Here is a 22,707-nt window from a genome sequence, read left to right on the forward strand (position 1 = left end):
GAAGCCAATGCCATTCTTAATGCCAGGGCGTCTCCCTTTATAGAGCATGCTTCTAGCAAATTTAAAATTTTCATTTTCCAAGTCATGCTCATTAATTTTGGCACTAAGTTGAGCTATGTGATCATTTTGTTTCTTAATTAAAGCTAGGTGATCAAGAATAGCATCAACATTAATGTCTCTACATCTAGTGCAAATGGTAACATGCTCAACGGTAGATGTAGAGTGTTTGCAAGTACTTAAATCAACAATCTTAGCATGTAAAATAGCGTTCTCATCTCTAAGATTGGAAATAGAAACATTGCAAACATTTAAATCTTTAGCCTTAGCAATTAGTTTTTCATTCTCAAATTTAAGGCTAGAGAGAGATGCATTCAATTGTTAATCTTAGCAATCAAATTAGCATTATCATTCCTAAGGTTCACAAGAGAATCATCACTAACATTTACTTTCTCAACCTTAGCAATCAATTTATCTTTTTCAAATCTAAGGTTGGAAATAGTGTCATGGCAAGTGCTTAGCTCACTAGTTAATTTTTCACACTTTTCTATCTCCTGAGCATAAGCATTTTTAACTTTAACATGACTTTTGTTTTCCTTAATAAGGAAGTCCTCTTGGGTATCCAAGAGTTCATCCTTGTCATGAATAGCACTAATCAATTCATTTAATTTTTCTTTTTGTTGCATGTTTAAGTTGGCAAAAAGGGTGAGCAAATTATCCTCATCATCACTAGAGTTTTCCTCATCACTAGATGTTGCGTATTTAGTGGAGGCTCTAGATTTTACCTTCTTTTTGCCGTCCCTTGCCATGAGGCACTTGTGTCCGACATTGGGGAAGAGAAGCCCTTTGGTGATGGCGATGTTTGCGGCGTCCTCGTCGGAGGAGGAGTCGGTGGAGCCCTCGTCAGAGTCCCACTCCCGACAAACATGGGCATCGCCGCCCTTCTTCTTGTAATACTTCTTCTTTTCTCTTCTCTTTCCCTTCTTGTCGTCGCCCCTGTCACTATCACTAGATAAAGGACATTTAACAATAAAATGATCGGGCTTACCACATTTGTAGCACACCTTCTTGGAATGGGGCTTGTAATCTCTCCCCTTCCTTTGCTTGAGGATTTGGCGAAAGCTTTTGATGATTAAAGCCATCTCCTCGTTGTCGAGCTTGGAGGCGTCGATGGGAAGCCTACTTGGTGTAGACTCTTCCTTCTTCTCATCCGTCGCTTTGAAGGCGATGGGTTGCACCTCGGGTGTGGAGGTGGCGCCTCGCTCAATGATTTGTTTGGAGCCTTTGATCATGAGTTCAAAGCTCACAAACTTTCCTATCACTTCCTTGTGAGACATTAGTTTATATCTTGGATCACCACGAATTAATTGAACTTGTGTAGGGTTAAGAAAAACAAGTGATCTAAGAATAACCTTGACCATTTCATGGTCATCCCATTTGGTGCTCCCGAGGTTGCGCACTTGGTTTACCAAGGTTTTGAGCCGGTTGTACATGGCTTGTGGCTCCTCTCCTTGGTGAAGCATGAATCGACCGAGCTCCCCCTCGATCGTTTCCCGCTTGGTGATCTTGGTCACCTCATCTCCTTCGTGCGCGGTCTTGAGCACGTCCCAAATCTCCTTTGCACTCTTCAACCCTTGCACCTTATTATACTCCTCTCGACTTAGAGAGGTGAGGAGTATAGTGGTGGCTTGGGAGTTGAAGTGTTGGATTTGTTCGATGTCACACCCGGGTTTCGGGGCACCAAGACCCAGGCGCGAACATAATCACCAGGTGTGCTGGGACCAAGTCTCACACATATGATGAATCATGGCACAAGATCGAATGTCACATCTTTACTACATAATAAGAGTTCTATACAAAATAAATAATTACATTATAAGGAGACAACGGTCCAACAACCCAAAGTTGACTGGGAGACGACGACCTAGACCTCTCATGAACTCATCACAGCATCCTCCATGCGCCTCATCCTGTGGTACCTGTTCTTGACCTGTGGGGGGTGTGAGACAGCAAGAGTGAGCTCACATACGTTCATTGCTCAACAAGTTGTGGGGATTAATGTGCATGAACTCGCCAAAGATGGGAGCTCATGTGAAGTGTAAGGCTTACCAACGGAGATGGTTGAAGCTGAGCATTGCTTTTTAAAGTTGGTCAAAATTTTATTAGCAATTACTAAGTATAAGTAAATACCAACCCAATTAAGTAATAGAACAAAAGTAACAACATCACCTGCGATGCAATGCATATGACATATTGAATTTAGTTCCATAAATTAATCATGTGAAGGTCCAAGCTGCTCATGACCGTGAGCACGGCTAGTATACCAGTTTTACACTCTGCAGAGGTTGTGCATCTTTACCCACAAGTCATGTTACCCATCTACCAAGGGATCGCGACTTCCCATACACCTCTACCGAGGAGGCGAGGCAGGGTAACACTACGAGGCCTTTACAAAGTTCCACTAGCTTCAGAAAACCCGCTACAATTTATAGGAAGCTCCAATGCAGGGTTCTTGCCTGACCGCCATCGCAGCAAAATCAACCAAGGACCTTCCTACACTGACCACTCCCCTACTGCCCTTGCCCCTTTCGGGTAAGGTAGTCCTCCACTAGCTTTCCTAATTAATCAGCCAAGGGCGTCCATAAACCCTTGTGGTAGCACTGTTTTCCCGGGTGGTCGCTCCATGTTCCAATTATCATAATGATCTTATCATGAACAGTAAATAACAACGGATAACAAAAGTATAATCATGAATAATGTGTATCTCAATGCCCAAAACCACATATAGCACTAGCAAGTACTACCTAAAAAGTTTAGTGGTAAACAAGGCATAAAGATAGACAAACTAGGGTAACCTATTAGGTCCCATCAAAATTAACCTATGCAGATCATTATGATAAATTAGAACATGAGTGGGTAAAAGAAGTGATCAAGGGCACAACTTGCCTGTGACTTGAGATTCCAGGTACCAACTTGCTCTTCTGATAACACGTGTCCTCACTGCTAAACGTAGCAATACAGACAAATGGCTTGTTCGCTGCGGCTTGCTGCGGCTACAATCCGGCTGCGGCTGCGGCTTCTACAGTATTTTTCTCTCTATGGATTGCAGCTGCAGCAATCCAAACAGCTGCAACAGTGTCGGCTTGCAGCCAGCCGAACACGCTAAAACATGTATATGCAAAATTAACATCACACCAAACATAAGATCGAACTGCATAATAATATTCTACGCTACGTAACGAGATCATAGGAACAAGAATCACTAAATTTGGTTCTACGGTTATTAAATTATGAATTTCCAAAGTTATTGAGTACCTACAATAGCATAACTCATGTGAATAATTTTAGTTTATGTTTCATGGCCAAACAAATTTACTAAGTGATAAAAATATTAAAACAAAATTAATGTCTCTGGAATGACTCAATTTGTAATTAAAATGGATTTAATATGAATTATACAAGTTTCTGAAATTGTTTTGTATTAAAAATCGATTTCTATAATTATTTTTCTAATTCTTTCTGATCTCTGGATTGGGCGCTAAATTCTGAAAAACCTAGGGACTGATCTACAAATACACCCTAGACTCACTGATCATCGCCCACGGACGACGAGTTTATTTTTAAGAAAGCCAGGGGTTCTTTTGCAAATCGGTCAGGCCGAAGGGGTATCTGCCAACTTGAGTCGTCCGATCAGAATCGAGGGCCCAGATTAGAACTGTGCTTTAGGTGAACCGGAACATAATGTGGGCCGCCCGATCAAGATCCGACGCACCATATCAGAACCCGAACCGGTACGCCGTCCTAACCATTAGATCGAGGATCGATGGCTGGGATCCGATGGACGAAAGGGTATGTGGTGGCGTGATCTCATCCAAATCCTGACCACTCCTTTGACATCTAACGATCGATGTACATCTTCCTCCCCACTCTAGCACCCGAGCACCCAGGAACACGAGCACGGCGGCGCCCCTCGCCGGAGTAACCATGTTCCGTGTTCCGGCCACCAAATTGATTAGACGAGGTTTGCTACGCGCCTAATAGAGGATTGTGAGGCACGGGGAGGCATTCATACCGTAGTTTTGGGCGCTAGTGATACTCTCCGCGGCGAGCAGCGGATCGACGGCACCGACTCCACTCCGACGACGAATTGCGCTCACCCCGAGCTACCCCACGTCCGGACAAAACGCGCACCGGCTACCACGAAAGCTGGCAACTCACCCTGCATGCCATCCGAGGTCCCGGCAGTAGCACAACACACGACAGCTCGCGGATCCGAGGTGAAGAGGGGCGCCGATGAGAAATCAAAGGTTCTCCGGTCACCATTCCCGCACGACGAGGCCAGGGACGCCCTCCATGAGCCGCGGCGAAGGTTCTGGGAGGGCATTGGGTCCGCCCGACGGTGCTAACTGAGTTTTCCCCCGCCACGACAACAGCTATTTTCTCTCTCCCTCACCCCTCCGCTCGATGGAGGTGCTCGGGTCTGATGGAGGGGGAAGGAGGGGTACTGAACTTCGGCTTATATGCACCTTGGCAAAGTCCGTGCAGTGGAAACCGAACGGCGAGCACTGCGGCGAGGATCCGCAGATCACGGGCGGCAGGTCAACGAAAGTCTAAGCTAGGAAACCGGCGCATTCAGTTGAGAAGATGACCCTGCCAAGGTGGCCCACCGACCAGTGAGTGTAGCGTGCGCATGGAGCCAGCGAAGGGGAAAGCAGCAGAGAGAGGTGGGCCGAGCAATCCGAATTCGGCCCAGGTATATAGGGTGAGTTTTTCTTTCCTTTTTTTCTATTCTCTTTTCCATTCAACTTTGAATTCAAATCTATTCCAAATTTGAGTTCAAGTCTAATGCACAAATGGAACCCCACATAATGTGGGATAGTTTTATTACCCTATTTAATTACCTTATTTATTATCATTATTTTATTTTAGGAAATGCTTTCAACATGGATTACTTACCACATTTATTTCCATAACATATTAGTTTGAGTGTGTAATTAATTTAAAGGTATATTCATGAGTTCATATTCTTTGGTTTTGTTAGAAAATATTTTCCAATCGACAAACTTTTATTAAGGTTTGTTTTACTAATGATATTTTATTATGACCATTTTCTTAGAAAGGGTGAATTTTGAAGTTCAATTATGTATCAAGGGTACTTATTTTGATGATTATTATTATTCTTATTATTTTTCTCCAAAGGATTTTCCTTAAATCTCAAGTTAAGACTTTTGGGTGTTACATTCGACCTCCTCCGAATCATAATCCTTATCCCCTTTCTTTGGTACCTGCGCTCCATACTCAACAATATCCCATATGCTTTTGTGGAGTGAGGTTAGGTGATGCCTCATTTTATCACTCCACATAGAATAATCTTCACCTTCAAACATAGGTGGTTTGCCTAATGGGACGGAAAGTAATGGAGTGCGTTTTGAAATGCGAGGATAGCGAAGGGGCATCTTACTATACTTCTTGCGCTCATGGCGTTTAGAAGTGGCGGATGCCGATTCCGAGCCGGAGGTGGAGGGTGACGAAGAGTCGGTCTCGTAATAGACCACCTTCTTCATCTTCTTCTTCTTGTCAGCCTTCCGTTGGGACTTGATGGAGGAAGAGGATTCCTCCTTATGCTTGTGGGCGGACTCCCTTGAGTGTGTTCTCCCTGAGCTTGCGGACTTGTCGCCGGTCCCGATCTCCCTCATGGCGGATGCTCCCGACATCACTTCGAGCGGTTAGGCTCTAATGAAGAACCGGGCTCTGATACCAATTGAAAGTCGCCTAGAGGGGGGTGAATAAGCAAATCTGAAATTTATAAAGTTTAAGCACAACTACAAGCCGGGGTTAGCGTTAGAAATATAATCGAGTCCAAAAGAGAGAGCGAAAACAAATCACAAGAAAATAAGAGCGGATGACACGGTGATTTGTTTTACCGAGGTTCGGTTCTTGCAAACCTACTCCCCGTTGAGGTGGTCACAAAGACCGGGTCTCTTTCAACCCTTTCCCCCTCTCAAACGGTCACTTAGACCAAGTGAGCCTTTCTCTTCAATCAAATGGGACACTAAGTCCACTACAAGGACCACCACAACTTGGTGTCTCTTGTTTTGATTACAAGTGAGTTGAACACAAGAATAGAGGAAGAAGAAAAGCGATCCAAGCGCAAGAGCTCAAAAGAACACAAAAGTCTCTCTCTCTAGTCACTAATTTGTTTGGAGTGATTCTGGACTTGGGAGAGGATTTGATCTCTTTGTTTGTGTCTTGAAATAAAGTTTAGAGCTCTTGTATGAGGTTTGAAAGCTGAAAACTTGGATGCATTGAAGTGGGGTAGTTGGGGGGTATTTATAGCCCCAACTACCAAAAGAACCGTTGGTGAGGGCTTCTGTCATATGGTGCACCGGACACTGTCTGGTGCGCCAGCCACGTCACTAGGCCGTTGGGTTCCGACCGTTGGAGCTTCTGACAACTGGGCCACCGGACAGTCCGGTGGTGCACCGGACAGTCACTATTCGCTGTCCGGTGCGCCTTCTGCGCCTGCTCTGACTTCTGCGCGCGCAGTCGTGCACCGTAGCGTTTCACTATTTCTCTGCAGACGACCGTTGGTGTTGTATAGCCGTTACTCCGCTGGCACACCGGACAGTCCGGTGAATTATAGCGGAGTGGCTCACAGAATTTCCGAAGGTGGTAAGTTTGGAGTCGAACTCCCTGGTGCACCGGACACTGTCCGGTGGTGCACAGGACACTGTCCGGTGCGCTAGACCAGGGCTGCCTTTGAGTTGTCTTTTGCTCTTTTTATTTGAACTCTTTCTTGGACTTTATATCGGTTTGTGTTGAACCTTTGGCACCTGTAAAACTTATAATATAGAGTAAACTAGTTAGTCCAATTATTTGTGTTTGGCAATTCAACCACCAAAATCATTTAGAAAAAGGTGTAAGCCTATTTCCCTTTCACCTCTAAAGAGACACCTCAATTAATAGAGCTGTACATGCCTAAATACCTTGCTACATGAACACAAACAATCATATATGGCTCATTAATAAGTATGATACTGTCCATTGAAAATAGCGTCACACCAAATGCTAGATGAGGGCCCCGATGTGAATGCATTTAATAGCATCATTATTGATTGATACTTCTGCAAGCACATTGGAAGCTCTTGCTTTGAGATTTACAAGTCTTCGATAATAGTGTCCCCCTTACACGATACTTCAAGTATAAGACACAACTAAGACATGATGTGATACAGTGGATGTGTTTAAAACCCGTGTCTTACTATATTCATTACACCAATCAAAATATTCAATAAAATCAATGCACCAATAAACTATGTCTTCTACCTCAAACATAGAGCCAACAGACATGTCTTGAGTTTTTTTTACATTTATCATCTAAACACAGTCGAAGACACGGATTAAGACACTCATTGTACACATCCTAAAGACCGACTCCAGCAGTTCATCCATATGGTCACCCAAAACATTGTTTTGCATTATTATAGACAACACTGTTCGCAGAACTATGTTTGAATATAGTGGTAGAGATGGATAAGCTGCTGAAGATAGTCTAAGTATTGCTTCTTGCATTGAAAGAAATCAGAGGAAGTTAAGGGCTCGTTTGCAAATCCTTTGAAGTTTGCCATGGATTTTGTTTTGAATGTATTGCCCATGAGCACACATACTTGGGTTTGAGCATAGAGTACTTAGATGGAGGTTGGCTAGCTTTGCACGTATAGCTAATAATTGTTGGAGGCTGGCAAAGTTGTTATCTAGCTTAGCTCACGTTGGGCTGCCTCCTGAGAGGCGACAAGAGCTAGCAGCTAGTAGATCTTTGTTTAGCATCCAAGGCTTTGAATACCTACTAAGCTAGTATAATATATCCTGCTGCTGACGATGGAGTACGATCTGAACTTCAGGTTACACTTACAGTTGCTGGAATGGAACAACTGCTCGATCTGTACCGAAGTAATAAATCCAAATCTACGAGCACAATGGACGAAGAAGCGAAGTACATTACATAGATGCATTTTGAAAACAGATGGAAGCAAGTAATTAACATGCATGGATCTCGAGGTACAAAAGCTGAGTAGTAGCTAGATACCCCGTTTATTTAATTGTACAGTATCGTCCTCTCACAGTCACATGACATCGATCATGGATCATGGGTAGACCTCGATGACACCACGAGCTCCGATTTTCTTGACAACCTTGTAGTCGGAGAAGCCAGCCTTGGTAAAGATGTGGCGCCAGTCGTCTTCGCCGCGCTGCCTGCCCTTGGTGTTCACCATCATGAGCATGTCCATCAGCAGCTGGGCCTCGTACATGACCGGCCCCATGTACGGGCCCAGGAGTATCTCAATGATGATCACCTTCCCTCCTTCTTGGCGGGAAGGGATGGCCTTCCTGCACAGCTCCAGGATCTTGACGCAGTCGTCGTCGCTCCAGAAGTGCAGGACGAGCTTGAGCATGACAGCCTGCGCAGGCGGGATGGTGATGGTCTTGGTCGTCGTCTCCTCGACGACCCTGGGAAGGTTGAGCACGGTGCACTTGATGTCTGGGAAGGCCTTGACGATGGCGGCCGCGCTGGCGTTCCCCTGCCTGCCGCAGCAGTAGGTGAGCGAGCGGAGGCCGCTGAAGACGTCGGCGCCGCACTCCCGTATGACGGTCCCGATGGCCAGGTTGTCGTGCGCGGCCACGCCTTCCTCCACGACCCTGTCCAGCTCCTCGTCCAGCAGCTTGGTGCTCTCGTGGACGAGGGGCACCCCGTGCAGGGCCTCGAACGGCGACGGCAGCTGGCGGTCCTCGTCCTCCTCCTTCTTGAACCAGTCGGCCAGGGACATGCCGGCCTCCACGTAGTGGCGGGAGACGGTGCCCAGCACGAAGTACTTCTGGTAGGTGTGGTCCTCCGACTCCACGCCCTCCACCAGCAGCCAGGACAGCGGGTTCAGCCGGTACTGCACGTCGTCGGACGACGCGAAGACGCCCGACGTGACCAGCAGCCGCATCACGCGCCCGAGGAACGGGAGCTTGGCCGCTGGCAGGGACAGCGCGGCCACGAGGTCCGGCAGCGTGGCAGACCCGCCTAGGTTGTGGATGGCGGTCGGGATGTGGAGCTCCACCGCGCACTTGAGCGCCATGGATGTCAGGTAGTAGAGGCTGTGGCGCCACAGGTCGGCCTGCGCCTGCAGCAGCTCGGCGTCCGTGGGAACTATGGCGGTGGCCATTATTGTTGTTAAGTCGCTGATCTCTCTTCGTTCTTCCTTGTGCCTGCTAGGTTATGGTGCGTAAAAGGGTTTAAATAGCTAGAAATTGTGGGCAAGGCAGAGGGAGTGCGGATCGGAGCAGGTTTCATCGATTTTGTCGTTCAGTCAGTGTATCGCATAAAAATCATTAAAATAAGGAGCGCGTGGTCGGCGAGGTTGTTCAAAAAAAAGTACTACTACTCAAGTGCGTACAATATTTACGTACCATATACCAAGGCCCCGTTTCAATCTCACAAGATAAACTTTAGCTTTCTGCTAAACTTTAGCTATATGAATTAAAGTGCTAAAGTTTAGCTTGAATTACCACCATTAGCTTTCCTGTTTAGATTATAAATGGCTAAAAGTAGCTAAAAAAGTTGCTAAAGTTTATCTCACGAGATTGGAACAGGTTCTAAGATGCTGCTACTACTACACGGAATGAGTAAGCGGAGACAGCAAGGGACATGATCTTCGTGCTAGTATATTGCTATGGGTCCACGGCGATCCCATACTCCATCTCATACGGTGCCACATAGGATTTTCGTCGTTGTGGACACACCTATTGAATCATTGCATGAGTTGTCTTTATCATACAGCTCACAACTTTATTTTTATTATATGTAATAAATCGACAAGTTATGGATTTGTAATATCCAAATTATAAGACTTATATAAGAGTTGATCTCCTTATGTGTGATTTGCCATCTCCTTCTTGAGACATGTGACTAAACCTAATTAAAAGAGAATGAGTCTTTACTAAAACACAAAAAGAAAAGCCATGCATTATATTGGAGTTCTGTTTGTGCATTTTAATACAATAATAATATACATAAAAATATAATAATAATGAGATGAAGATTTGAGGAAAAACCAAATTTGAAATTTGTCGGGGACCATAATTAGGGGTACCCTCAAGACTCCTAATTCTCAGCTGGTAACCCCCATCAGCATAAAGCTGCAAAGGCCTGATGGGTGCGATTAAGTCAGGGATCAGTCCATTCGAGCGACTCGATCACGCCTCGCCCGAGCCTAGCCTCGGACAAGGGCAGCCGACCCCGGAGGATTTCCGTCTCGCCCGAGGCCCCCCTCCAACGGCGGACACATCTTCGGCTCGCCCGAGGCCCTGCCTTCGCTAAGAAGCAACCCTGACTAAATCGCCGCACCGACCGACCAAATCGCAGGAGCATTTAACGCAAAGGTGGCCTGACACCTTTATCCTGACACGCGCCCTCCGGCAGAGCCGAAGTGACCACCGTCACTTCGCCGCTTCACTGACCGGTCTGACAGAAGGACAGCGCCGCCTGCGCCACTCCGACTGCAGCGCCACTTGACAGAGTGATGCTGACAGGAAGCCAGGCCCTGCCAAAGGCACCATAGGAAGCTCCGCCCGACCCAGGGCTTGGACTCGGGCTCAGCCCCGGAAGACGGCGAACTCCGCTCCGCCCGACCCAGGGCTCAGACTCGGGCTAAGACCCGGAAGACGGCGAACTCCGCCCCGCCCGACCCAGGGCTCGGACTCGGGCTAAGACCCGGAAGACGACGAACTCCGCTTCGCCCGACCCCAGGGCTCGGACTCGGGCTAAGACCCGGAAGACGGCGAACTCCGCTCCGCCCGACCCAGGGCTCGGACTCGGGCTAAGACCCGGAAGACGACGAACTCCGCTTCGCCCGACCCCAGGGCTCGGACACCGCCCTGGCCTCTGCCGACAACCTCCGCCTCGCCCGACCCAGGGGCTCGGACTCGGCCTCGGCCATGGAAGACAGACTCGACCTCGGCTTCGGAGGAGCCTCCACGTCGCCCAACCTAGGGCGCAGGCCAGCCACGTCAACAGGAAGCGCCATCATCACCCTACCCCGAGCTGACTCGGGCCGCAGAGAACAAGACCGGTGTCCCATCTGGCTGTCTCCACCAGATAGGCAATGATGGCACCCCGCATGCCCTGTGACGACGGCGGCTCTCAGCTCTCTTACGGAAGCAGGAGGACATCAGCAAGGACACAACCGCTCCGACAACTGTCCCTCCGCCAGGCTCCGCCGCTCCTCCGACGGCCACGACATCACACTAGTTGGGTTCCAAGATCTCTCCGGCTGCCACATTGGCATGTACTCAGGGCACTAGCTCTCCCTCGCTAGACACGTAGCACTCTGCTACACCCCCATTGTACACCTGGATCCTCTCCTTGCGTCTATAAAAGGAAGGACCAGGGCCCTCTTAGAGGGGGTTGGCCGCGCGGGACGAGGACGGGACAGGCGCTCTCTTGGGGCCGCTCGCTTCCCTCACCCGCGTGGACGCTTGTAACCCCCTACTGCAAGCGCACCCGACCTGGGCGCGGGACGAACACGAAGGCCGCGGGATTCCCACCTCTCTCGCGCCGGTCTCCGGCCGCCTCGCTCCTTTCCCCCCTTCGCGCTCGCCCACGCGCTCGACCCATCTGGGCTGGGGCACGCGGCACTCACTTGTCGGCCTAAGGGACCCCCCGGTCTCGAAACGCCGACAGTTGGCGCGCCAGGTAGGGGCCTGCTGCGTGTTGACGAAAAGCTTCCCGTCAAGCTGTAGATGGGCAGTCTCCAACAACCTCTCCAACCCGGGACGGTGCTCCGTTTTGGGAGTCTTGAGTTCATGTCCCTCGACAGCAGCTACGACATGATACTCCTTCCACCGCCGCGCGACAACGACAATGGCGGCCGACAGCCCGCCCGCCGGCGGCGGAATCGACGACGTCTTCCCCGCGTGGCGGAAGAACAACATTCGAGCTCGCCCCGTCCTCTCCCCCGCCAACGGAGGAGGAGGCGGGGCAACCAAGGCCAAGCAGGAGGCCGCGCCTCGTCGGCTGTCGAGCGAGTCGACGTCCCTAGCACCCCAACGGGGGGCGCGTTGGGCGTCGACCTCGCGTTTGAGACGAAGGCGAGCGCCGTCTCCCCGCGACACGCCAATCCCGAGCAAGTGGACGACGCCAGCGCGCTTGCGAAAAGTTTGCGGGACGTCGCCCTCGTACCGGAGGCGACGATGCAGTCAGTCCTCGACGTGACTTCATCTCCGCTCGACGACCAAAAGGTACCAACCGATTCCCATCCTACGTCATTTATACTCAGCCTCAACCCGCCTAGCAATCTCGCTTTGGCGGGCGCCCTTGTAGAGGCGAGTACAAACCCTCTAGGGTTTCGCTTGCGGTCGCCTTGGGACCGGCTGACGGACGTCTCGACCTATGGGCCCTTTGGGTCCGAGGAAGATGACGACCCCAACATCTGTTGGGATTTCTCCGGATTTGGCAACCCCAGTGCCATGCGGAACTTCATGACCGCATGTGACTACTGCCTCTCCGACTGTTCCGACGGTAGCCGCAGCCTCGACGACGAGGACTGCGGCCCAAGCCGCGAATGTTTCCACGTCGATCTAGGGGGTCCCTCCGGAGGCAACCATCTCGGCATGCCGGAGGACGGTGCTCCCCCTGGGCCGGTGCCTCGCGCTGACATCCCGCGGGAGCTAGCTGTGGTCCCCGTTCCGGCGGGGAGTTACGACCCACAGCTTGAGCAAGTCCGCGGGGCGCAGGCCAGGATCGACGAGGGAGCAGGAGCGCTTGAGCCGATCCACCGGGACGTCGGGCAGGCATGGGCGGGCCAACCCCCGGCCGGAGAAATACGTCACCTGCCCCAGGGTCTCCAGCACCGCGTCGCTGATGTCGTTAGGGTCAGGCCACCACCTGCATCCAGTGGGGTCGGTCAGAACCTGGCCACATCAGCGATGCTCCTCCGCGCGATGCCGGAGCCATCCACCACCGAGGGTCGGCGAATCCAGGGAGAACTCAAAAATCTCCTGGAAGGCGCCGCAGTCCGATGGGCCGAGAGCACTGCCTCCCGAAGGCAAGGATACCCCTCGGAACCTCATGCCGCGACCTCCTGATTCATGCGGGAAGCCTCGGTCTACACCGGGCGCACGCGCAACACTGCGCCTGCGGCCCCGGGCCACCTCGGCAACGAGCGCCATCGCCGCGACCGTCGAGCCCGCCTCGACGAGAGGGTGCGCCGAGGCTATCACCCCAGGCGTGGGGGACGCTACGACAGCGGGGAGGATCGGAGTCCCTCGCCCGAACCACCCGGTCCGCAGGCCTTCAGCCGGGCCATCCGGCGGGCACCGTTCCCGACCCGGTTCCGACCCCCGACTACTATCACAAAGTACTCGGGGGAAACGAGGCCAGAATTGTGGCTCGCGGACTACCGCCTGGCCTGCCAACTGGGTGGAACAGACGACGACAACCTCATCATCCGCAACCTCCCCCTGTTCCTCTCCGACACCGCTCGCGCCTGGTTGGAGCACCTGCCTCCGGGGCAAATCTCCAACTGGGATGACCTGGTCCAAGCCTTCGCCGGAAATTTCCAGGGCATGTATGTGCGCCCTGGGAATTCCTGGGACCTCCGAAGCTGCCGACAGCAGCCGGGAGAGTCTCTTCGGGACTACATCCGGCGATTCTCGAAGCAGCGCACCGAGCTGCCCAACATCACCGACTCAGATGTCATCGGCGCGTTCCTTGCCGGCACCACCTGCCGCGACCTGGTGAGCAAGTTGGGTCGCAAGACCCCCACCAGGGCGAGCGAGCTGATGGACATCGCCACCAAGTTCGCCTCTGGCCAGGAGGCGGTCGAGGCTATCTTCCGAAAGGACAAGCAGCCCCAGGGCCGCCCGTCGGAAGATGCTCCCGAGGCGTCTACTCCGTGCGGCGCCAAGAAGAAAGGCAAGAAGAAGTCGCAAGCGAAACGCGACGCCGCCGACGCGGACCTTGTCGCCGCCGCCGAGTACAAGAACCCTCGGAAGCCCCCCGGAGGTGCCAACCTCTTTGACAAGATGCTCAAGGAGCCGTGCCCCTATCATCAGGGGCCCGTCAAGCACACCCTTGAGGAGTGCGTCATGCTTCGGCGCCACTTCCACAGGGCCGGGCCACCCGCGGAGGGTGGCAGGGCCCGCGACGACGACAAGAAGGAAGATCACCAAGCAGGAGAGTTCCTCGAGGTCCGCGACTGCTTCATGATCTACGGCGGGCACGCGGCGAATGCCTCGGCTCGGCATCGCAAGCAAGAGCGCCGGGAGGTCTGCTCGGTGAAGGTGGCGGCGCCAGCCTACCTAGACTGGTCCGACAAGCCCATCACCTTCGACCAAGCTGATCACCCCGACCACGTGCCGAGCCCGGGGAAATACCCGCTCGTCGTCGACCCTGTCATCGGTGACGTCAGGCTCACCAAGGTCCTTATGGACGGGGGCAGCAGCCTCAACATCATCTACGCCGAGACCCTCGGGCTCCTGCGCGTCGATCTGTCCTCCGTCCGAGCAGGCGTTGCGCCCTTCCACGGGATCATTCCCGGGAAGCGCGTCCAGCCCCTCGGACGACTCGACCTCCCTGTCTGTTTCGGGACACCCTCCAACTTCTGAAGGGAGACTCTGACGTTCGAGGTGGTCGGGTTCCGAGGAACCTACCACGCGGTGCTGGGGAGGCCATGCTACGCGAAGTTCATGGCCGTCCCCAACTACACCTACCTGAAGCTCAAGATGCCGGGCCCCAACGGGGTCATCACCGTCGGCCCCACGTACAAACACGCGTTCGAATGCGACGTGGAGTGCGTGGAGTACGCCGAGGCCCTCGCCGAGTCCGAGGCCCTCATCGCCGACCTGGAAATCCTCTCCAAAGAGGTGCCAGACGTGAAGCGTCATGCCGGCAACTTCGAGCCAGTGGAGACGGCTAAGACCGTCCCCCTCGACCCCAGTGGCGATGCCTCTAAGCAGATCCGGATCGGTTCTGAGCTCGACCCCAAGTAAGAAGCAGTGCTCGTCAACTTTCTCCGCGCGAACGCCGACGTTTTCGCGTGGAGTCCCTCGGGCATGCCCGGCGTACCAAGGGATGTCACCGAGCACTCGCCGGATATTCGGGCAGGAGCCCGACCCGTCAAATGGCCTCTGCGCGGATGACACCCGGGGGCTGCGCACACCCCCGGGAAAGGCCGCTTGTCATCGCCGACGTTCTGGAGCCTGGAACGCACAAGCTGGCCGGCGGTCAAGGCGGGGTCTACAGCAACGCTTGGAACGTCCGACAGCTACGTCGCTTCTACCCTTAAGATGTTTTCAAGTCATTCATATACCTCGCACCCACACAAAGTTTAGTCATCAAGGAAGGGTCGGCCTCGCCTAGGGATGGCAACGGGTACATACCCGTCGGGTAGTACCATTCCATACCCGTACTCATCAAAAAAATTTCTACCCATCGGGTTACCCATATATACTCGCGGGTATAAAATCTTACCCATACCCGTACCCGCGCGGGTATTTTTACCCATCGGGTAACCCGTACCCGCTAGGAAAGAATTAAATTCCAATATATCAACCACTCAAAATATTAAATAAACATATAAAATCAACTTCAATTTCACATATAACAAATCATATGATTACATAACTTGGTATCTAGACAAATGATAACTAGAGAAGGGTTTTATTCTAGCTAAGTTAGACTCTATTAGATGTTTATAGTGCTATCGATGCGGGTATATTTTACCCACGGGTAGACAGGTATGGGTAGTTTCAACCCATACCCGTACCCGTCTACCCAACGGGTAGAGGTTTTTACCCATTAACATACCCGCGGGTAGAGAAATCATCTCGTACCCGCCTTCATATCGGGTAAAACCCGTCGGGTATTCGGGTTTCGGGTACCCGTTGCCATCTCTAGCCTCGCCTCGGCAAAGCCCGACCCTCCCTCGGGGGCTAAAAGGGGGGGAACCCCCTCTGCGTCGAAATTTTCCTCGAAAAAAGGTCTCTTCTGCCAGAATATCTTTCGTGCTTTTTGACTATTTCGAAAAGTGGATCCTGAAAACGACGGAGTACACGTAAGCAGCCAAGGCTGACCGAGCCGAGGGACTCCTACGCCTCCGGGATACGGATACCTCACTCATCACCTTCTGTGATAAGTAACTCGCGTTCGGATAAAGTGATTCCGCGGACCGAACAAGTCTTCATGTTCGGAAGTTCTTCTGCCGAAGCAATCCTTCGAGCCTTCTCGACTGAGTCGGTGGCAGGGCCTCATGGACGGGTGAAAGTACGCGTAAGCGGCAAGGCTGACCGAGCCGAGGGACTCCCACGCCTCCGGGATATGGATACCTCACTCATCACCTTCCGCGAGAAGCAACTCCCACTCACACAAACATCCCTATTACCGACAAAAAAGTCCAGATACTCGAAACAAGAGGAAAGGAGACGCAGCTTTACAACACAGCGAGGGCGTGTATTCTGGCCTCGGCGGCTGCAGAAGGCACACGCTATAAGACACTCTGACCCTGCAGGCTCGGGTCTTGACGCTGGAAGGGGGCAGCAACACCCTCGGCATCGACGACACCTTCGGCGAGGTCCGACCTAGCCTCGGACGGCGACGCGGTCCGAGGATCTCCGCTCCGAAGGACGACGTCATCACCACGCCCGGGCAATCGCTGCCAGGGACTTCTCCGGGAATCCGGCCCGAGCAGGCGGCTCAGCCGGTCGCCCCTGGGGACTCGGCCGACCATCTCCCAAGGGCGCCAGCCCGACCTGAGGCCTCGGCTGATCAACTCCGACGTCGGTCCCGCCAACGGACAACCCGGCTAGGCTCCGGCCAACCAGGTTTCATTCTCGAGCCGACTCCGCCTCAGTTCATACTGATATCGCTACCCCTGGCCTCGGCTCATCGAAGAGCGGCCGAGGGGTCCCTTTAACTAAGCTAGAGGAGCCTCGGACAGCAAGGCCGACCGAGCCGAGGGACTCCTACGCCTCCGGGATACAGATACCTCACTCGTCACCTTGACACGGGGTGACTCATGCTTGGTGAAGCGGTTCAGATAATCAACAGACGAGTCTTAGTGCTCAAAAATGAGGAAAAAACACGGCTCCGTGCCGAAATTACATACATGTTCAGGCCCCGAAAGCCGTAATGAACAAAAACACTGGCATTCGGAGTGCCATTTCCAAACGGAACTCCGGTTCCGTCTCCGCGGGTATAGACAACCTCCACGCCGGAGAAGCCCGTGGAGCGACAAGCTCTGGGCGAATCACCAGCAAAACGCGGGTCGCCCCCAAGCACACCGGCAGATCCTCACTGCCGTCCTCGCCGCGAATGCGATGGAGAGGGCGGAATGTTGCATCCTAGCTGGGCGGCAACAGTTCGCCTTCCCCGGCATGGCTGGAGGACGTCTCCGCCGTAGGGCTAGAGGGCGATTGCCACCACCAGAAGCTGGAAGAAGAGGTGGTCCACCGACCCGCGCAGGAGGTGGAGCCCCGGCTCGCCTCGCTCCCCGCCCCAGCGAGGATGACGAACACCCTCAACACTGAGGGCGGGATCGGGATCACAGCCCGGTTTGCCTCTCCCCATCCAGGAGCTGGAGGTCACCGTCTTGGGTGACCACCAGCGGAGAGGAGCAACCGGGCTGAGTGATGAAAATCCTTGAAGCCGAACGATGGCTGAAAGGTACCAACTCCCACGGAGTTGCGTCCCTCCAACGACGAGGCAAAAAGACGGCGGGTATCCCCATCCGGGGGCTTGGAAGGTGGAAAGACGCGGTGCATAAGGGAGCGAGAAGACACGGTCGCCTTTCGAAAGGGGACACCCTCCTTTTAAAGGCAACTCTCCCTGCTTGCACCCCCAACCGTCACGGGCTGAGTCTTCTCCAACACGCTCCAAAGCCCTCCCCTGCGGCGCGGGGGCTGGGTCCCGCATGTCATGCAGACCGGCTCCGAGCAGAAGAAGCCAAACCGCCGCGCGTGGTGCACGCAACCGCCCAGCGGTTACAAGTGACCCTCCACTTTTGCCCAGACCAACGGGCGAAAGAGGCGGGCAGCCATGCAGGCGGCATGCAACCGTGCCAAGTGGACGCGCTTCTCCGACTCCCGACACGCCAGCATGGAGGCCCAGGCCCACGCGTCGCGCAACCGGCGCGCCGGATGCTGCATGCAAGCAACTGCACCGCCTGCGCCACCACCGCGCCTCCTCGATTGCGGAACCAATACCGCGACTCGAGGCGACCCAGCGCGCAACCCAGCAGCACCAGCCTGACGCGGCGGTCAACGCGGCCAAAAGTGGGCTAGCAGTAATGACGGTGGCAGGCGCGCGGGAGCAGCGGTCACTGAAAGGGAAATGTGCCCTTGGGCCATTTCTAAGTATTTTGGTGATTGAGTGCCAACACAAGTACTTAAATGTGAATCTATGCCCATGGATGAACAAAGTGCAAATCAAGAGTAAAGGTATGTTTCTAAGCCTAAGTACATTGGTTTTGTGTACTAATATTTTTGTCTAAGTGTTAGAAACAGAAAGAAGAAGAAAAGAAAAGAGGTGAAAAAGGCTTGGCTGTGTACAGCCAAGACTCAGCTCTGTCTGGCACACCGGACTGTCCGGTGGTGCACCGGACAGTGTCCGGTGCGCCAGGCTGACTCGGCGCGAAGTGGCCGCTCTCGGGAATTCGCCGACGACGTACGGCTAAAATTCACCGGACTGTCCGGTGTGCACCGGACTGTCCGGTGAGCCAACGGTCGGCCGGGCCAACGGTCGGCCGCGGAATCTGCGCGCGACACGTGGCCGGGCCAACGGTCGGAAGGGGGCACCGGACTGTCCGGTGTGCACCGGACATGTCCGGTGCGCCAACGGCTCCTAGATCTGCAACGGTCGGCTGCGCCATTTTAGGAAGGAGATCGGGCACCGGACAGTGTCCGGTGTGCACCGGACTGTCTGGTGCCCCCGATGACAGAAGGCAAGAATAGCCTTCCAGATTTGCTCTCAACGGCTCCTAGCTGCCTTGGGGCTATAAAAGGGACCCCTAGGCGCATGGAGGAGTACACCAAGCAACCTTAGAGCATTCTTGATCATCCACACTCAGTCTTTGCGCATTCGTTTGTCATTCTCAGTGATTCGAGCTCTGTTTTAGTGAGAACTTTGAGATAGTCTTTTGAGCTCGATTCTTGGCCGTGTGTGTGCGCATTTTGCTGTGGATTTGTGTGTGTTGCTTCCCTCCCTTACTCCGTATTTCTTTGTGAATCTCAAGTGTAAGGGCGAGAGGCTCCAAGTTGTGGAGATTCCTCGCAAACGGGATATTGAAAGGCAAAGCAAAACACCGTGGTATTCAAGTTGGTCTTTGGACCGCTTGAGAGGGGTTGATTGCAACCCTCGTCCGTTGGGACGCCACAACGTGGAGTAGGCAAGCGTTGGTCTTGGCCGAACCACGGGATAACCACTGTGTCATCTCTGTGTTTGATCTCTTGTGGTATTGTGTTTTGTTGAGGCTCCTCTCTAGCCACTTGGCAATTATTGTGCTAACACTTAACAAGTTTTTGTGGCTATAAGTTTAAGTTTCACAGGATCACCTATTCACCCCCCCTCTAGGTGCTCTCAATTGGTATCGGAGCCGTTCTCTTCACAAAGGGACTAACCGCCCGAAGAGATGGATCCTAAAGGGAAGGGAATCGTGATCAACGACAAAGAGAAGGAGTCCTTCGTCAACGAGCCCAGGGATGACAAGTCCAACGACTCGGGCTCGGGCCACAGACGCAAAGATGGGAAGAAGAAGAAGACAAGACGCATCAAGGAGATCGTCTACTACGACAGCGATGAATCTACTTCCTCCCAAAAGGACGACGACCACAACGAATACGAGAGAAAGAAACCGGTCAATTCAAACTTTTCTTTTGATTACTCTCGTATTCCTCAAAGTACTAATGCTCATTTATTATCTATTCCACTTGGTAAACCTCCTCATTTTGATGGAGAGGACTACGGATTTTGGAGTCACAAAATGCGTAGTCACTTGTTCTCTCTCCATCCTAGCATATGGGAGATTGTAGAAAGTGGAATGCACTTTGATAGTACGGATAGTCCCATGTTTATTAATGAACAGATTCATAAAAATGCACAAGCTACTACTGTGTTGCTAGCCTCCTTATGCAGGGACGAGTACCATAAGGTGAGCGGCTTGGACAATGCCAAGCAGATCTGGGACACCCTCAAGATTTCTCTTGAGGGGAATGATGTCACATTGCTCACCAAAATGGAGTTGGTGGAGGGCGAGCTTGGACGGTTCGCGATGATAAGGGGTGAGGAGCCGGCACAAACATACAACCGGCTCAAGACCCTTATCAACAAAATAAGGAGCTACAGAAGCACACGATGGACGGACCACGACGTCGTTCGCCTAATGCTAAGGTCATTTACCGTTCTTGATCCTCATTTGGTGAACAATATTCGTGAAAATCCTAGGTACACCAAAATGTCGCCCGAAGAAGTTCTGGGGAAGTTCGTAAGCGGGCGAATGATGATCAAGGAGGCAAGATATGTGGACGACGCGTTGAACGGTCCTATTCATGAGCCTCAGCCCATTGCTCTCAAGGCAACGAGGAGCAAGGAGGCGCTACCGAGCAAGGTGGCGCAAGTTGAGGCGGCCGGGCTAAATAATGAGGAGATGGCCCTCATCATTAAGCGCTTCAAGACGGCGCTTAAAGGTCGCAAGGGACAGCCAAGCAAGACTAAGACAAAGGAGAAGCGCTCGTGCTTCAAATGTGGTAAGATTGGTCATTTCATTGCTAACTGTCCCGATAATGAAAGTGACCAGGAAAAAGGGAACAAAAGGGAGAAGAAGAAGCATTACAAGAAGGCCAAGGGCGAGGCACATATCCGAAAGGAGTGGGATTCGGATTGCTCCTCCTCCGACTCCGACAATGAAGGACTCGCCGCCACCGCCTTCAACAAGTCATCCCTCTTCCCCAACGAGCGTCACACATGCCTTATGGCAAGGGAGAAGAAGGTAAGTAATCAAAACAGTGTCACTTATGATTCTTCTAGTGATGATGAGTCTAGTGATGAAGAAATAGATTACTCTAGTTTGTTCAAGGGATTGGATAGAACTAAAGTAGATAAGATTAATGAATTGATTGATGCCTTGAATGAAAAGGATAGACTCTTAGAAAAACAAGAGGATCTTTTATATGAAGAACATGACAAATTTGTAGAAGCACAAAAATCTTATGCTTTAGAAGTTAAAAGAAATGAAGTGCTTTCTAGTGAATTATATTCTTGTCATGAAACCATTGCTACTTTAAAAGGTGTTAATAATGATTTAAATGCTAAACTAGAAGTGGCAAGTAAATCTAACTCTTGTGTAGAACATGTTTGCACTAGGTGTAAAGATTTTAATGTTGATACTTGTAGTGAACACCTAGTTTCAATTTCTAAATTGAATGATGAAGTGGCTAGTCTTAATGCCCAACTTAAGACTAGCAAAAGCGAATTTGATAAATTAAAATTTGCAAGGGATGCCTATACGATTGGCAGACATCCCTCAATTAAGGATGGACTTGGATTCAAGAGGGAAGCCAAGAACTTAACAAGCCATAAGGCTCCCATTCCCGCCAAGGAGAAAGGGAAGGCCCCTATGGCTAGTAGTGCTACAAAGAACCATGCTTTTATGTATCATGATAGGAGACATACTAGAAATACAAATAGAAGTTATAATGTTTTTGATTCTCATGACATGTTTGCTTCTAGTTCTTTCTATGTGCATGATAGGAATGTTGGTAGGAGAAATGTTGTTCATAACATGCCTAGGAGAAATGTTGTTAATATTCCTAGAAAAGTCAATGAACCTTCTACAATATATCATGCTTTGAATGCTTCCTTTGCAATTTGTAGAAAGGATAGAAAGGTGATTGCTAGAAAATTAGGGGCAAGATGCAAGGGAGACAAAACTTGCATTTGGGTCCCTAAGGATATTTGTGCTAACCTTGCAGGACCCAACATGAGTTGGGTACCTAAGACCCAAGCCTAAATTTGCCTTGCAGGTTTATGCATCCGGGGGTTCAAGCTGGATTATTGACAGCGGATGCACAAACCATATGACGGGGGAGAAGAAGATGTTCACCTCCTACGTCAAGAATAAAGATTCCCAGGATTCAATAATATTCGGTGATGGGAATCAAGGCAAGGTAAAAGGGTTAGGTAAAATTGCAATCTCAAATGAGCACTCTATCTCTAATGTGTTTTTAGTAGAGTCTCTTGGATATAATTTGCTATCTGTTAGTCAATTATGCAATATGGGATATAACTGTCTGTTTACAAATGTAGATGTGTCTGTCTTTAGAAGATGTGATGGTTCACTAGCTTTTAAGGGTATTCTAGACGGCAAGCTTTACTTAGTTGATTTTGCAAAAGAAGTGGCCGGTCTAGATGCATGCTTAATGGCTAAGACTTGCATGGGCTGGCTGTGGCATCGCCGCTTAGCACATGTGGGGATGAAGAACCTCCACAAGCTTCTAAAGGGAGAACACGTGATAGGTCTAACCAATGTTCATTTCGAAAAAGATAGACCTTGTGCAGCTTGTCAAGCAGGGAAACAGGTGGGAGGCTCTCATCACACCAAAAATGTGATGACTACATCAAGACCCCTGGAGCTGCTACATATGGACCTCTTCGGACCCGTCGCCTATCTAAGCATA

At 51.5% G+C, this 22,707-nt stretch overlaps 1 protein-coding gene across 1 annotated transcript; it reads right to left on the reverse strand.

The window, feature by feature from the left end:
- Positions 1 to 7,974: 7,974 nt before the first annotated feature.
- LOC100284287 (uncharacterized) lies at positions 7,975 to 9,251 on the reverse strand. Its single transcript, NM_001157182.1, has one exon. It carries the CDS (start codon positions 9,204 to 9,206, stop codon positions 8,142 to 8,144), a length of 1,065 nt encoding a protein of 354 aa, NP_001150654.1. The 5' UTR covers positions 9,207 to 9,251; the 3' UTR covers positions 7,975 to 8,141.
- Between the last annotated feature and the right edge of the window lie 13,456 nt (positions 9,252 to 22,707).

Source organism: Zea mays, chromosome 4, assembly GCF_902167145.1.
Source record: "Zea mays cultivar B73 chromosome 4, Zm-B73-REFERENCE-NAM-5.0, whole genome shotgun sequence".
NCBI lineage: Eukaryota > Viridiplantae > Streptophyta > Magnoliopsida > Poales > Poaceae > Zea > Zea mays.

What these genes read in the sequence shown, in the direction of transcription:
- LOC100284287 (NM_001157182.1), bottom strand. Translation starts at nt 9,206, where the DNA reads ATGGCCACCGCCATAGTTCCCACGGACGCCGAGCTGCTGCAGGCGCAG.